This window comes from Globicephala melas, chromosome X (genome assembly GCF_963455315.2).
Source record: "Globicephala melas chromosome X, mGloMel1.2, whole genome shotgun sequence".
In the NCBI taxonomy this organism is placed as follows: domain Eukaryota; kingdom Metazoa; phylum Chordata; class Mammalia; order Artiodactyla; family Delphinidae; genus Globicephala; species Globicephala melas.
In genome coordinates, this window is record NC_083335.1 from 86388137 (window position 1) to 86404408 (window position 16272).

General features: G+C 40.8%; 1 protein-coding gene across 1 annotated transcript in view; it reads left to right on the forward strand.

The window, feature by feature from the left end:
• The window catches only part of SLC9A7 (solute carrier family 9 member A7), a 156069-nt gene that overhangs the window by 75918 nt on the left and 63879 nt on the right, over positions 1 to 16272 (forward strand). Inside the window, exons 4-5 of the mRNA XM_030849855.2 lie at positions 3720 to 3796; positions 6681 to 6793. Coding sequence (XP_030705715.1) covers positions 3720 to 3796; positions 6681 to 6793 — 190 coding nt within the window. The remainder of the gene's footprint in view (positions 1 to 3719; positions 3797 to 6680; positions 6794 to 16272) is intronic.

Below are 16272 nucleotides of genomic sequence, written 5' to 3' on the forward strand. Positions count from 1 at the left end.
TCTTTTGCTCGTAGCATGGAGGCCATAGGAGCAAGAGCACTCCCCCACTTTCCGTAAGAGAGTCAAGGCTACAAGTCAGGGTCAAGCCAATCTCGCCCTTCAGAGATCACATGGCCCCTTCTTACTGCATCACCTTCAAGGGAGGAGGGATGGAACTTAAGTCCCCTCTCCACAATGGATGCTTGAGGAGCAGGAGGCTGTGTTTCTGCACACCAGCCCAACGCACATCTGGACACTCACAGACATGTAGAGAATGTCCTGCATTTTACTGATGATGAAGCCAAATTGAGAACGATTAAGTGACGTTTGAGGTTATGTAGGTGGTGCAGGACTGAGTCAAGGTTATGCCTGTCTGTCTGACTGGAGGGCCTAGAGTTGTTCCTCTGTGTTACATTCTTTCCAGATATAGGTTTTCTGTACCGAAAAAGTATCCTTTTTCAGACTTATTTATGAGGTTGCCAGAGTAATCTGAATCTATATGTCAGCTATTGACATGTAAAAAATGGTAGATGATCTTACAGGTATAAATAATGGTATTCTTTATCTGAATAAAGAGTTTGGGAGCTGCTCTTAAGATCAAATGGGTGATGAATAATTTGGTATTTTAAATAACTAAACTTAATGTATAATCAAGGTCATAGTTGCTTTAAAATGAAACCAAACCGGGCTTCCCTGGTGGCGCAAGTGGTTGAGGGTCCGCCTGCCGATGCAGGGGACACGGGTTCGTGCCCCGGTCTGGGAAGATCCCACATGCCGCAGAGCGGCTAGGCCCGTGAGTCATGGCCGCTGAGCCTGCGTGTCGAGAGCCTGCGCTCCGCAACGGGAGAGGCCACAACAGTGAGAGGCCCGCATACCACAAAAAAAAAAAAAAAAAAAAAATGAAACCAAACCATTGGTTGTGAAAGCCACTCTAATGGCTAAAAAAACCCTTAGTGTTTGCAGAGCCTTCCCTTTGTCAGCTTCATTTTCTCAGAAGAAAAACAAATAACAGGCTTAAGTTGTTTTTGAAATGCTAGTCTTAAAGGTTATTATTAGCTCTTAGTTTAGTCTCTTTCCTTTTTAATCAGGCACCTAAATAGTTGGTACTTATGTGGTTGCCATCTCTGATTAAATGTTCCCAATTAAATGTGTAATAAGTGTTTCACCATTTAACCTCTGGTATGTAAACAGATTCATACCCTTTGACCTAGGTACATGTAGTTGTCATTCAGACATGGGCCTTCTTTTTTCTAACTTGAAAAAAGTACCATGGTCTTAGCTCTGATTTTGTGCTACCACTCAGTTTGCTTAGAGGGCATTGGCAGGGAAAGAATTCACCTATAGGAGCTTTCATGTTTTGTGCATTTCCCCCAATACACACACACATACACACACACACCATGTTCAAATTTGTCAGGGGAATGGGCGATGATGAGGTTTCCCAAGGAGTAGGAATGTAAGGCTTAGAATGGTACAACTAGGAATTGGGATGCCGGGTGGATTTTCATTGAATGCAAACCTTCTCATCCTGATCTGTTTTAGGTTTATATTCTCAAAGGCTTTACCAGGGCATGTCATCTCCTTTTGTTTCTTTTTGCCATTCTATAATGGAAAGGGAAAAGAAGGGAGAGACTGAACCAGTCATGGCTATGTGAACCACACGTGACTGTGAACTGTTAAGGCCAAATAAGAAGATGATGAAAGATACAGGATTCCACTAGACACCTCCTGTCCTTCTTCCCTAAAAGGATGTGGTGGGAATCAAGAAGGGCATCTTGTGCGGTGAGAGTGCAATGCCTTGGGGTCAGAAGACCTGCTTTCCAGTTCTGGTGCTGCGGTTTGGTAGACATGTGACTTCAGGCAGCTCACATCACACTTTTGAGCCTTAGTTGTCTCTCATATAAAATGGTCCAAAAAACACCTTCATGATGAGGTTGTTGTGAGAATTGGATGAGCTAATATGCGAAAGTACTCTGTAAACTATGAAGTATATAATGAAATACTAGGTGTAATAATATACAAATAAGTGGCATGTTATACCTTTTCAAGATGCAATAAAATTCCAGTTCATATCAACAGATATGAATGGGATGGGTAATTTGTGTGTGTGTGTGTGTGTGATTTTAGAATATATCATGAATGCATTTTTGGTGGTAGATTTACATTTCTAATTTTCTGCTTTGGCTAATATCATAAATACAAATTTACTTAATATATTCAAACCAACCATAGGAATGATTACCCAAAAGAAAGCCGAGTGGCAAGGGAAAGCACATCTAGGGTTAAAATTTTGCTCCTGGATACTTCGCATGGGTTTCATTGGTCTCATGTCTTGTCCTTGATGCACTCCCTCCCTGGTTTAAGCACTTGATGGAGCTTTTAAAGGCAAGTAGGTCACAGTTGTTGGTTTTTTTTTGAAGCCTAATTTTTTTTTCAAAACAGTGGCATATAAATGCATTAGCATTAAAAAAAGACTGAGGACAATGACTGATTTAGGAGGCAAACATAATGTGTCTATAATATGTACAGGCAGTACCTTCATTTGATGACTGTCAGTGTGGGAAGCCCTTGAAGGATTCTGTTCTGAGCAGGTGGTTTAGGGCCACTAGGGGTTCTTTGATGCCTTCTTCACAGCCTCAGAGAGGGGCAGGCATTGGGGAAGGCTGAAGCCAAGGTCTTAGGTCCTCTGTCTGGAATGCAGGCCAGTGGTCGCCTGCAGCCCTGTGTCTGATCAGACTTCGTGAAGGCTGCTTGATCCAGGCTGAGTGCTTCTTCTGTGCCCTCTCTTTCCCTGATGGTGCTTAGCTCACATGCTGGGGCTCTCCTGCCTTTTAAAATTTCTAGATAAAGTGTTCCTGGTTCCTGTTTAATTAGGGTGTTTAGGGGATTTTGTTTGTCTGTTTTTGTTAAATAGTTATGATTGTCCAGTGTGAACAGCTTTATGCCTTGAGAAGTAAGGATCATGTCTCAGGGTCCCAAGAACATGGATTTTCCCCATCAGAATATCCACAGGCCCAGTGATTTATGAGAAGTAAATTCGTGTGTGTGTGTGTGTGTGTGTGTGTGTGTGTGTGTGTGTACACATACTTTTAAATTTGCCCATCTTAGATGAACTACCTGTTTCTTGTTTCTCCACACCTATCTCTATTTTCCCTCTTTCCCAGGCTCCAAAGATTAATTCAGATGAATATCAGAAGACGCCTCCGATACTGAGTTAACCAGAAAGCTACTTAGCACTTTCATAGTTTATTGGTTTCAAACTTATATCTGTAATGTTCTTCTAAAGTACCACCAGAACTGGAAGTGACTAGTTGAATCACTAGGGTAAAATAGTTTGGGTTAAATCTGTGAAAATGATTGGTCTACTTACACACACATAATACTCTCTCTCTCTCTCTCTCTCTCTCTCTCTCTCTCTCTGTCTGTCTCTCTGTCTCTCTCTCTCTCTCACACACACACACACACACCCCCCACACAAAATGTAATTTAATATAATCAGCCAGAGTAGTTTTTTCTGAAATTTACTAAGGCCTTGCTTGCTTGCTTACTGATTGGTAGGACAAAGGATATCTTAAAACCATGATTTTCTAAGGCTAAATAACATTATTCAGGAGTAACTTCAGTTGTTAATTAATATAATGGAAGCAGTAAGTAAAGTTTCACTTTTTAGAGACTTGTAGTGTTTCTAATGTTCACTGTCAAAATTCACAATGTAATTCCTGCTTTTTTGTTTTATTCAGAGACACTTTTTCAGAAACCTTGGGTCTATTCTGGCCTATGCCTTCTTGGGGACTGCCGTTTCCTGCTTCATTATCGGGTAAGTGACTCTTTGTCATATAACCAAATTACCACACTTCCAAAGAGATGAGATCCACATGGGTCCACAGAATCCAATATTTTCCCCAGCTTTACTGAGATATAATTGACACATAACATTGTGAAAGTGTAGGGTATACAGTGTGTTGATTTGACACATTTATAAATTGCAAAATGATTACCACCATAGCATTAGCTACCACCTTCATCCGGTCACATGGTTACCATTTCTTTTTTTGTGGTAAGAACATGTTAGCAACATTCAAGTATGTGGTAAAGTATCATTAGCTATAATCACTATGTTGTACATTAGATCCCCAAACTTATTAATCTTGTTACTGGAAGTTTGTACCCTTTGAGCAACACCTCCCCATTTCCCCCACCCCCCCAGCCCCTGGCAAGGGCCAGATTCCAGTATTTTGATGTTTATGATGATTGTAATTCAGATCTAGAGTTACATTGTCCAGTGTGGTAGCTATGAGCCACATGTGGCTATTTAAATTGAAATTAAGATTCATTAACACTGAAATAAAATAAAACCTAGTCCCCAGATCTTAGTTTCTAATAGCATTCTTCAATGAAAAGAACCAGGACCCCTTGCAGAAATGGCTGATTCTAGGGCTGGGGCAGCAAATATACAAAATGACAATGGAGCATCTTATAATGTCAGAGAGTAAGGAAGTGCTCAGAAAACAAACAAAAAGGATATGGAGCATGTCAAAGGGACACAGAGCCAGCCTGAAAACCCCCCCTCCCTAATGGCTAAAGAACAACAAAAGAAATAACATTGTTTTGGATCATCACCCAAAGCATAAAACAAATATATTTGAGTCTATACTGATATAAATAAATGATTGGATGAATAAATAAATGGGGGAGAAGTGACAAATCTGTGCAGAAGAATTCCAAATAATTTATGCAGATACAACCCCCCTCAAGGAGATGAAGCTTGGGCCTTCCCCCCTTTGATTGTGGGCTGTCCATAGTGACTTCCTTCCAAAGAGTACATCATGCAAAGGAAGAAGAAAGAGTAGCTTTACAGAGGAGAAACCAGGCAAACATTGCCTCAGCCAGATGATCAAGGTTAACACCAAAATTGGTAAATCATGTTGATACGCTGTACCTTTGATATCTGTGATGAGAATGGCGCTTACTGCTGTGTCTTCCTCCCAAAATCACATTACCTCAGTCTAATCATGAGAAAAAAAAATCAGACAAGTCCCACATTCTGCAAAATACCTGACCAGTACTCCTCCCCAACTGCCAAGGTCATCAAAAACAAGCAAAGTCTGAGAAACTGTCACAGCCAAGAGGAGACAAAAGAGATATGATGGCTAAATGTAATGTGGTATCCTGGATGGAATCCTGGAACAGAAAAGGGATATTAGGTAAAAGCTAAGGAAATCTGACTGAAATGTGAACTTTAGTTAATTAAAAAAAATTAGCTGGAAAGCTGGAGATAAAAGCAGGAGGCTTTTATGCCACTAAAACAGGAGGGGCTTGGACTTCGTCCTTTAAGAGAGACAAGCCACTGAAGAGTGACAGGTTAGATAACTGGTATCGGTGACTATAGGGAAAACGCTACCACGGAGAAGTCTATTGCTCAGATCTAAGCTTATGATAGAAGGAAATGGAGAGGAAGGTCTAAGTTTCAAGAAATATTTAAAAAGTAGGTGAAAGAAGCCTTTGATAAGCAACAAAGAGCAAATCAACTCTGTATCATAGAATTCCTGTGATTTGAAATATAACTGTTTAGGTGTCTGGAACAGTGTCAATGTCTGGCACACAGTAGGCAAACACTAAGTTATAGCTATTTATTCTCAAAAGGATTCAATTCTGCAAATAGTTCTTGAACTTCTAGCTTCGTCAATCTACTGTTCTAGACACCTAAGGTACAAAGATGAGCAACGATACGGTCTTGACCTTTAAGAATCTTATTATTGGGGGTTGGCTGTAGGGTACAATGAGTCTATTCTGTGGCTATTTATTTTTGGCATTTTATTCTTTTCAGTGTCGTTGTAAATGGGATTTTCTTAATTTCTCTTTATTCTGTGGTTGTTTTTATTCCCCTAATCCCTACAGCAGTTACCAACACACACACACACACACACACACACACACCCTTAATAACATGTACTAGGCCTTTTAACACTCTTCACTCCTCCCAATTTGTCAGCTGTCCTGTAGGAAATGTGCTCTGGCCAAGTTGAAATATTAACTTGGTGGTCCTTCTTGGGCCATATCACATTCTGCACAGTATAAGGAGGGCTGCTGCTGGCCTGCCTAACCCATGCAAAGAGTGAGAAGCCAGGTATGTCCATGAGTATGCTGATATTTTAATGGGATGTTCAAAGAGTTTTGCCTCTCTTCCCTTCTTTGAAATAATTATTGGCAGAGAAGTTGACCAGTTGGATCTTTGTGGCCAACCCATTTTTTTTCTCTCCAGCTCCATCCAGTCCACTCATTTCCATGACTTTAAATGCATTGTCTTAGAATCCTGGGAGTTTTGTAGCAATTCATTTCTCATTTTGCAGGGTTCTTTCTCTTCCTTTCTTCCCTACTACCCAGTTGCTTAAAATGCCCTAACTGTTGCTAATTAAGGATCATACTTCATAGTTGTACATAAGCACAGTTTTTTAAAATGGAGTGTTCAGATATTTCAGCAAGATGACATTAACTGCAGACCATTACTTGGTGCCAAAGTCTTATTTGCACATGTTCCTGGTAAGTGTCCAAGCACGGCAGCTGCCCGATGTTTTCACAAACCTCTCTGGAAGTACAGTATTCTAGTACTCCTCTGCTTGCTCATTTGCCAGGTTACTCGATTAGATGGGTTTCTTTTCTTTTTTTTTCCTTCTGACATAGTTTACCTTCCCTTCTTACAGAAATCTCATGTATGGTGTGGTGAAGCTCATGAAGATTGTGGGGCAGCTCTCGGATAAATTTTACTACACGGATTGTCTCTTTTTTGGAGCAGTTATCTCTGCTACTGACCCAGGTATTTGCATATTTGGCCTTATCATTATGATGTTTTATTATTTAAATCTTAAAAAGTTCAGAGCAATCATTAACTTTCATTACAGTAGGGAGACTTTAGTATTAACATGGAACAGTGGAGGAAGAGACCAGTAAGTGGTTTAACAGACTTAGATGGCTTTTCTAAGGGCCTGCATTTCCCTTTTCTTCTTATTATTATTATTGTAAAAAAAAACAACATAAAATTTACCATCTTAATCATCTTCAGGTGTATAGTTCAGCAGTGTTGAGTATATTCACATTGTTGTGCAACCAATCTCCAGAATTTTTTCATCTTGCAAAACTGAAACTCTATACCCATTAAGCAACATCACCCCATCCTCCCCCCACCCCACCCCCCAGTCCTGGGCAACCACCGTTCTACTTTCTGTCTCTATGAGTTTGACTACTGTAGATACCTCATATAAGTGGAATCATCAGAAGTTGTCTTTTTGTGTCTGGCTTATTTCATTAGCATAATGTCCTCAAGATTCATCTATGTTATAACATGTGTCAGAATTTCCTTCCTTTTAAACCTGAATAATATTCCATTGTATGAATATACCGCATCTTGTTTATCCATCCATCTGCCAACAAGCCCTTGGGTTGCTTCCACCTGTATTTCCCTTTTGTCTTTCATTTTAGAATGTCTAATTTAGTCATAATTTTTACACTTAGACTGTCTTTTTTCTCAGTGTTGTGCTTTTTCATTCTTTTAGGAAACCTATCATTTGGTTTAAATAATACCTTTGCTTAGTAGAAATGCACACCAGTACCTGTAGTGAATGTAATTTAATTTGTAAAGTCCTTTTGTGCAATGTTCCTGCACACTGTGATGTGGTTCCTATTCATAAATCTCTTACCTTGTATTTTTCAAGTGTTAGTTGAACCAGTTCTTAAAAGTGGAATTATTATATACCCTTCCTCCCCTGCAGCTCAAAACAAACAAACAAGCTCTCCTCTCCAAGTTGGAACCCATAATTGAATCGGTTCACATAAAGTAGTTACGGCTATTCTTTCCTCTAGTGTTAACTACTGAGAGTGCCATTGCAGGGAAAGAATTTATGGAGAAAGAGCTGATCTTGTTCTTACAGTACAGATGGAAAGGTCTTTTCATTGTCTATGATGTCCTCTAACATTCTGGGCAGTAATGATCTCTAAGATATACAGATTCCCACCATGCCCCACCTCCACTTCACCGTGCCTCTTGGGGGGTCCTCTAGATCAGCGCTACCCAGTAGACCTTTCTGTGATGATAGAAATGTTCTATAGTCTTCCCAATCCTTTATGGTAACCAGTAGCTACTTGTGGCTATTGAGCACTTGAAATGTGGGATAGTGCAAGAAGAACTGATTTTTGAACTTTATGCTCAGTAATTTAAGTTTAAAATGGCTACATGTGGCTAGTGGCTACCGCATTGGATAGCACAGCTCTAGACAGTTGTGTAGCTCTGAAAAACCTTGATGATCCAAAAACCGTTGATCTCTCTCACCACCCCCCTATTTTTTTTTTTTATGTTTTGAAAAAATTTTTTTCCTTTTTTTTTTTTTTGGCCGCACCACGAGGCATGTGGGATCTTAGTTCCCTGACCAGGGGTCGAACCCATGCCCCCTGCAGTGGAAGTGTGAAGTCCTAACCACTGGGCCACCAGGGAGGTCCCTCTCACCCCCCTGTTTTCTTACAAACACTCTAAGTAAATTGATACTGAAGACTTGGCTGGTTGAAGCACCCTTGTTTGTGAGAAGAATGTGGGATGTGGAGTTGCAGGTGGTGGTTTGAGTTCTAGCCCTGCCAGTCAGTAAGCGGGTGGCCTGGGCACACTTTATCTCCTGAGCATCAGTTTCCTCATTTATGAAGTAGGAATAATGGTACCTGTTTCCTATTGTGAAGGGCTACTGTGAAGATTAAATGAGATAATGCATGTAAAGTGTTGAGCATAGCATCGGCTGATTATGTTGGTCTCTATCAACATCTTCTGACTCAGGCAGAGATTTCTCTGTTTTACCTCTGTGTGTGTGTGTGTGTGTGTGTGTGTGTGTGTGTGTAATAGGTTAGCACTTAATCTAAGCACTGTGAAAAGTAGCTTTATTATTCTAACACTACAATGTCTGTGACATCTCCAAATGTGTGTCTGTTGAGAAATGATTCTATATAAGTTTAAGAAAGGTGTTTAGTGTCTCTGAAAATATATTACTAACTATACTCATCTATAACTTTACTACTAAAATCTTATTAGTACCACCAATAAGCAAAGGGAGGTTAGTGTAACATAAAGATTACTGATACTGTTTTGTGAGCCATAGTGTCGCTTCATTTAATTGGATAGAAAGGCTTATTTTTCCAGATTATCTTTGTAATTGTTTACTTCACTTTAATGTGTCCATGCTGTGGTAGAAAATAATGGAAGGCATTACCATGACACACCATTCTTATTTGTCCTGTGAAGATTGGCACAGTAAAGGTTTTATAGAAATGAAAGTTCTAGAAAATTGAAACTTTAAACTTGTTAAACATCAGGACATTAACTTTAACTGCTTTTTAATGGAAATCTTTCTGAAATGTAAAATGTTTTTGTAAATTAAAAGTGTTTTACCAGCTTCCTAAAAATCTGTTGTTTGAGAACTTGGGCCATAAAAGAAAGAAAAACTTTAAGTGCAGAGTTAGAGGGGAACCATAAGACCAAATTGACTTCTTGTGCCTGGTGCATCAAACAGAAATTCTGGTATTGGGATATGTAGTGGTATTGATGGATATGAAAGAGTAAGAGTCCTTGTCCCTGATTTCACTGTACTTGGCTCTTGTGTTTGGTCTTTCCATTGATGAGGGCAGCCTGTGCGTGGTATGCTATAGGCTGCTCTGTGACCAGGAGCCCTCTCCATTCCGTGGTTATGTGTCATGGGTGCCACGTGCCATCTTTGTGGACTGTTACTTAAATGGATCCACAATTCAGGAAAGAAAATATAAGTTTCCAACCTGTAGTATTGCTACATTCATAAGCAGCTACCAGAGAAAATGAGCGCCATTCCTTCTTGTGAGCCATTATGCAGTGATTCCTCTCACTGGAATCCTGTCACTTCTATACCCCTCGAGTCAGTCAGACCCACTCACAGGTTTCAAAAGCTGTGATCTGTGCTGTCAGAGAGTAATTCTCTAGTTGCACCACCCAGGCTGGTCAGTCTTTTGCTTAGTCTTTGAGACTGAGTTCAAATCTGCCACCTGACTGGTTATTCTTCCTTTACTGCTTCAGTCAGTAGCTCCCACAGCTCTTGAGTCGGGTCTATTTTCTACATAACATTACTTGCCGCTTTGTGCTGAGCGTTCGCAAGTGCTAAGTACTCTTTAGTACACAGATGGAGTGTTCAGGGAAAGTTAGTTGAAGGAACAAAGTCAGGTTCTTGATTTTTCCTTCTTTCTCTTTCCACCGTTCTTTCATTTTTCCCACTGCTTTTTAGATACCTGTACCAGCAGTCTTCAGTCAGTGAATTGTAATTTCTCAGTCCATGTCCGGTTGGAAACAGCTGCTGTGACCTTGTTCTCTCTGATTGCAAGGGTCCAGCTGTGGGGGGAGCCACTCACCCAGTCTGTCATCCCCTTCCTACCCCCACCCCCGCATCATCTTCTGGTTGTCCACACCCGTAGTCCTCATCTTGGTTGGGCACAGGCTTGCCCAGGAGGGACATGGCCGACTTCCTGCCCTGCTTTCTAAGGTGATGGGCAGGGAGAATGAGAAATTGAAATTCAGAACAGCCAAATTCAGACCAGTACAAAGTGTTCATTATTAATTATGCAGAGCTAGTGTTTATTGTCATAAATAAATGAGTTAACTACACATTATTATTTTTTTTTTACTACTGGTACAGTAGTATTTTAGGAAAATAGTGTTTAAAAGTCAAAGGGGCTTTTGAAAATCATGTACTCAAGGCTTCGCTTTACTCTGTCTTTGGACTTTGCTGTGCACTATTGGATGGCTTCCGTTTGCCCCTCCACATTTCCACACTACCCTTCCCCACTCTCTTCTTGGCACTGGGAGGCTGACTGGTATGGAAGATTGCAAAGGTTCCTTTGCCTTCTACTTTCCCATTGGATTTGTCCGCGGGGAGAGCACCAGTGGGAGACTGGGAGGAGGCTCGACATGCAGGGTCCCTGTGGGCTGGCTGTGTCCCTTGAACAAAGGTCACGGCTCCTGTTGGGTGACCCTCTCCACACAGCTCCTGGTTCTGGCAACCACTCCTTCCCTGGACTCTTTGAGCCTAGGGATGGTATAAAAGCTCCCTGTTTTCAGCCACAGGTACTGCCCTCCCCCTCTCCCGTGCTCTCTACACACTTCTATAAATAATGCCTTTATAAACACTTCTCAAATTACTCATCTGTTTCCTGCCAGAACGCTCACTGATAAAGTCCTGGGACCCAGGTGTCCTGGGCTGCCAGCCCTGTGCTCTGTTCGTTGAGATTAGCCTCCACCAGTCTTGAGTCCCTGACTGACTGACTGACTGATGTGAACAGAGGCCTCTGGTGCCAACCCCCAGTGGACGTACTGTATGAGTAATAGATAAAATTTCTCTCGGGTTTGACCACTGGGATTTTGGGAAGTTTGTTACGGCAGCAGAAAGTAGCCCACCACACAGGGCCTGTTTTCTCATCTCTAAATTGGGAGATATGATACTACTACCTTCCTAGGGTTTTTATGAGGACTAAATGAGATTGTAAAATGTTTAGCATAGTGCCTGCTTCCCGGTAAGACCTTAACCATTGTTATTATTATCATTGTTAATTTTTCTTCAACATTGGGTTCAAAACAAGACAATTCTTGTGTCATATAACGATAAACTAAGAGTAGAGGTTTTGTATTAGTCAGGTTTCTTCAAAGAAACAGAATAAATAGGAGACATGTGTGTGTGAGGGGGAGAGGGAAAGAGACATATTGATTGATTGACTGCTTGATTGTAACGAATTGGCTTATGTGATTATGGAGGCTAAGAAGTCTCAAGATCTGCAGTGCAAAGGCTTGAGAACCAGGAGATCCAATGCTGTAGTTCCAGTCTGGGTCCAAAGACAGGCAGAGAAAGTGAATTCTCCCTTACTCTGCCTTTTTTGTTCTAGTGAAACCTTCAACAGACCACATGAGTCCCACCCTCATTGAGGGGGGCCATCTGCTTTACTCAGTCTACTGACTCAAATGTTAATCTCATCCAGAACCTCACAGACACATCCAGAATAATGTTTAATCGAAAATCTGGGCACCCCATGGTCCAGTCAAGTTGACAAGTAAAATTAACCATCACAGGTTTTATGTAAGGAGCCACACATATCGTTAATGTAATAAATAATCCAGAAAACAAGAACTTTTTTTAGCCTAATCCCTGAAGATTTTTCCTGTTGTGTAACTTGACAAACTGTTTTCAAGGGTGGAAGAAAGAGATTGACCTTGTTTGTGTCTTGTTTTATGCAGATGACATGTCTGTCCTTTAGGAAGTATGCCTGCTGGTGATGCCCCCTGTTGATGTCTGGTTAGCATCTGAAAGCTTAGAGTAGTGGTTTTAGTGCCTAGATTTACGATTATCTGGAGCAGCCTCATGATATAGCTGACATTTTTCAACTCCAAATTATTTTTTGTGTACTCTCAATAAATGAGTTGAACTTTTCGAAGAGAAAGGCGTGATGGGAAGTGGTTTCAGAATCTCCCTTAATCCCTAACAAAAATAGAGAAAGCGAGACAAGCAAAAAAGAAAACACAGACTCTACTAGCTGACAGAGTATCTCCATGAATCCCCAGTTATCAACTAGGGGGGTCAAACTACCTGTAGCAGTGAGACTTAGGGATAAGAACAGCAACTGTGCTGGAGGAAGCAAAGGAAAGAGGGGCTGCTGGTCATTTTGATTGTCAGGGAACCTAGAAATTTCCCACAAGTATTCACAGTCAAAAGGAGGGATCCCCACTGGGAGCAAAGAATTTTATGGTTGTATTGGATAACATCAGTGAATATTGGGAGGAGGCTTTTCAGGCTCTAATTTGTGGGGGAGGGCAAGGAGACTGGAGGAGGCGTGAGGCTGCTGGAGTGACCTGGGCCCTCAGACCTCTCAGGAAGTTCCTTGTAGAAGATCTCTCTGCAAGGACAGAGCCACTGCCTAAAAATGACCTGCTCGGAGCACAGACCTTGATTGATTGGGCATTAAAGGAGAAAGAAAGCTCAGATAGTAATGGTGGAGAAGGCCAGAGGAAGTCGATCTGAGTATTGGCTACACCTCTGGGTGGCTACACCTCTGGACCATATTTTTAATACTTCAATGTAAAACCAGAAGAGGGAGCCCTAGAGCCATGAAACTGGAAAAGCTGTTCTGGGCCTTCTACCCCCTACCCACCTCACTTAATATGGGCAGCAGAAATGGATTGAGGTTGAACTTCATGTAAATATAAGAAAAAATGGGGATAACCCCTATGAATAATAAAGTTACAGATAATGAAGTCATACCAGAAGAAGAGGGTCCCAAAGCAGATGAAACTTTATTAACATTCCAACAGAAGCTAAAGTAAGTTAAGAAAACGATAGAAGTTATAAAAGAACTGTATACATCAGGATTGGAAAATTCAGAAATGAGAGGACTACACAATAGGGCGTTATGAAAAGAGAGCTGACAGAAAGGAATGGAGGGGGAACCCATGGAGAAAAAGAGATGTAAAGTATTAAAACAATAAATTTGAAAATGGGTAAACCCCGAATGATAGTGTCAAGGAATATACATCAGTGGTCAAACTATAAGGAAATGCAAGGAAATGATTCTATAAATCATGTTACTGGTTACTTTTGAGTGAAGGAAGGGGCTTGAGAGTGGGATGGAACATATTGTGGGGGGCTTCTGTGGGGGTTGGCAAAGTTCCATTTCTTGAACTGGATGATGGTTACAAGAGTGGTTGGCTTATAATAGTGCTAAATATTTGTTTCGTTTTGTTTTCTAATAGTATCAGTTAGTAATGCACTTGGCTGCAAATAACAGAAAAATCTGGCTAATACTAGCTTAAACAGAGAGCTATTTAACTTGGCTAACGGCTCCGAGCTGGTGCCATGGCTGCCACTACAGTCAGGCATCCAGGCACTCAGTCTTTCTAGGTCATTACCCTTGGGTTTCAGACACACCTTAGTTGCCCCATGGAGGCAGGATGACTGCACTGCGTCCAGTCTCCTCCCTCTTCCAGGCAGCAAAAGTGGCACTCACCACAAGGGAAGCTGAAGAAGTCAGTTTAGTTTTTCAGGTCCTTATGGCAGAAACTAACAAAGCAGGAGGTAGTTGGGTGTGAGTGTTGAAAGAGAACCCCGCCTGCATGTGTACATTTAGAGCAGTGGTTCTCAACCGGGGATGATTCTGCGCCACACCCCTCCCCCCACCCCCCTGCCCAGCAGACATTTGGCAATGTCTGGAGACATTTTTAGTTGTCACAACTTGGCAGGGGAGAATGTGCAGTGCTACTGGTATCTTGTGGGTAGAGGTCAGGGATGCTGCTAAACTGTCTTATGAGGCACAGGACAGCCCCCACGACAGAGTTATATGGCCCCGAATATCAGCAGAACCGAAGTTGAGAAACTCCAAAGCCCTTTCGGGTGGGTCCATAAAGTCAAAACTGATTTAATAATAATAGTAGTACATCATTTGTCTTTTTTACTTATGTTCTTTCACAAGTGTACCATTGAGTAGAGTTTTCCAGGGGCTATATAATGTGTGATACTGACTCTCTGTTGATCGAATGCAGAAACAGATATGAGAACCATCTATCTTCCATTACTTCACATGTTAAAGAGATCTGAGAAAATGTAAAACAGTGGCTCTCTTCTCACAATTTTTTTTGTTTGTTTTGGAAAATATAATTATTTTTCATTAAAAATATGTTAACATATAATGGTTTTACTAGTAATTTAAATGAATAAATATTTAATTTTTTGTTTTATTCAATACAGTAAGTATTGATACCTATAGCCCACAAAACTAAAGCTCTTTGGGGCCTCAAAATTTTCTAAGGGTGTAAAGAAGTCCTGAGATCAAAAGTATGAGAGCTGCTGGTCTGGAAAATAGCTGATTTTTTAAAAAAAATTTTAATATCATTTTATCTTTTTATATAGCAGATTCTTATTAGTCATCAATTTTATACACATCAGTGTATACATGTCAATCCCAATTGCCCAATTCATCACACCACCATCCCCACCCCCCTGCCGCTTTCCCCCCTTGGTGTCCATACATTTGTTCTTTACATCTGTGTCTCAATTTCTGCGCTGCAAACCGGTTCACCTGTACGATTTTCTAGGTTCCACATATATACGTTAACGTATGATATTTGTTTTTCTCTTTCTGACTTACTTCAATTTGTATGACAGTCTCTAGGTCCATCCACGTCTCAACAAATGACCCAATTTCGTTCCTTTTTGTGGCTGAGTAATATTCCATTGTATATATGTACCACATCTTCCTTATCCATTCGTCTGTCGATGGGCATTTAGGTTGCTTCCATGACCTGGCTATTGTAAATAGTGCTACAATGAATATTGGGGTGCGTGTGTCTTTTTGAATTATGGTTTTCTCTGGGTATATGCCCAGTAGTGGGATTGCTGGATCATATGGTAATTCTATTTTTAGTTTTTTAAGGAACCTCCATACTGTTCTCCATAGTGGCTGTATCAATTTACATTCCCACCAACAGTGCAAGAGGGTTCCCTTTTCTCCACACCATCTCCAGCATTTGTTGTTTGTAGATTTTCTGATGATGCCCATTCTACCTGGTGTGAGGTGATACCTCATTGTAGATTTGATTTGCATTTCTCTAATAATTAGTGATGTTGAGCAGCTTCTCATGTGCTTCTTGGCTATCTGTATGTCTTCTTCGGAGAAATGTCTGTTTTGGTCTTCTCCCCATTTTTGGATTGGATTGTTTGTTGCTTTCATATTGAGCTGCATGAGCTGTTTATATATTTTGAAGATTAATCCTTTGTCCGTTGATTCGTCTGCAAATATTTTCTCCCATTCTGAGGGTTGTCTTTTGGTCTTGTTTATGGTATCCTTTGCTGTGCAAAAGCTTTGAAGTTTCATTAGGTCCCATTTGTTTATTGTGTTTTTATTTCCATTACTCTAGGAGGTGGATCAAAAAAGATCTTGCTGTGATTTATGTCAAAGAGTGTCCTTCCTATGTTTTCCTCTAAGAGTTTTATAGTGTGTGGTCTTACATTTAGGTCTCTAATCCATTTTGAGTTTATTTTTGTGTATGGTGTTAGGGAATGTTCTGATTTCATTCTTTTACATGTACCTGTCCAGTTTTCCCAGCACCACTTATTGAAGAGACTGTCTTTTCTCCATTGTGTATCCTTGCCTCCTTTGTCATAGATTAGTTGACCATAGGTGCATGGGTTTATCTCTGGGCCTTCTATCTTGTTCCATTGATCTACGTTTCTGTTTTTGTGCCAGTACCATACTGTCTTG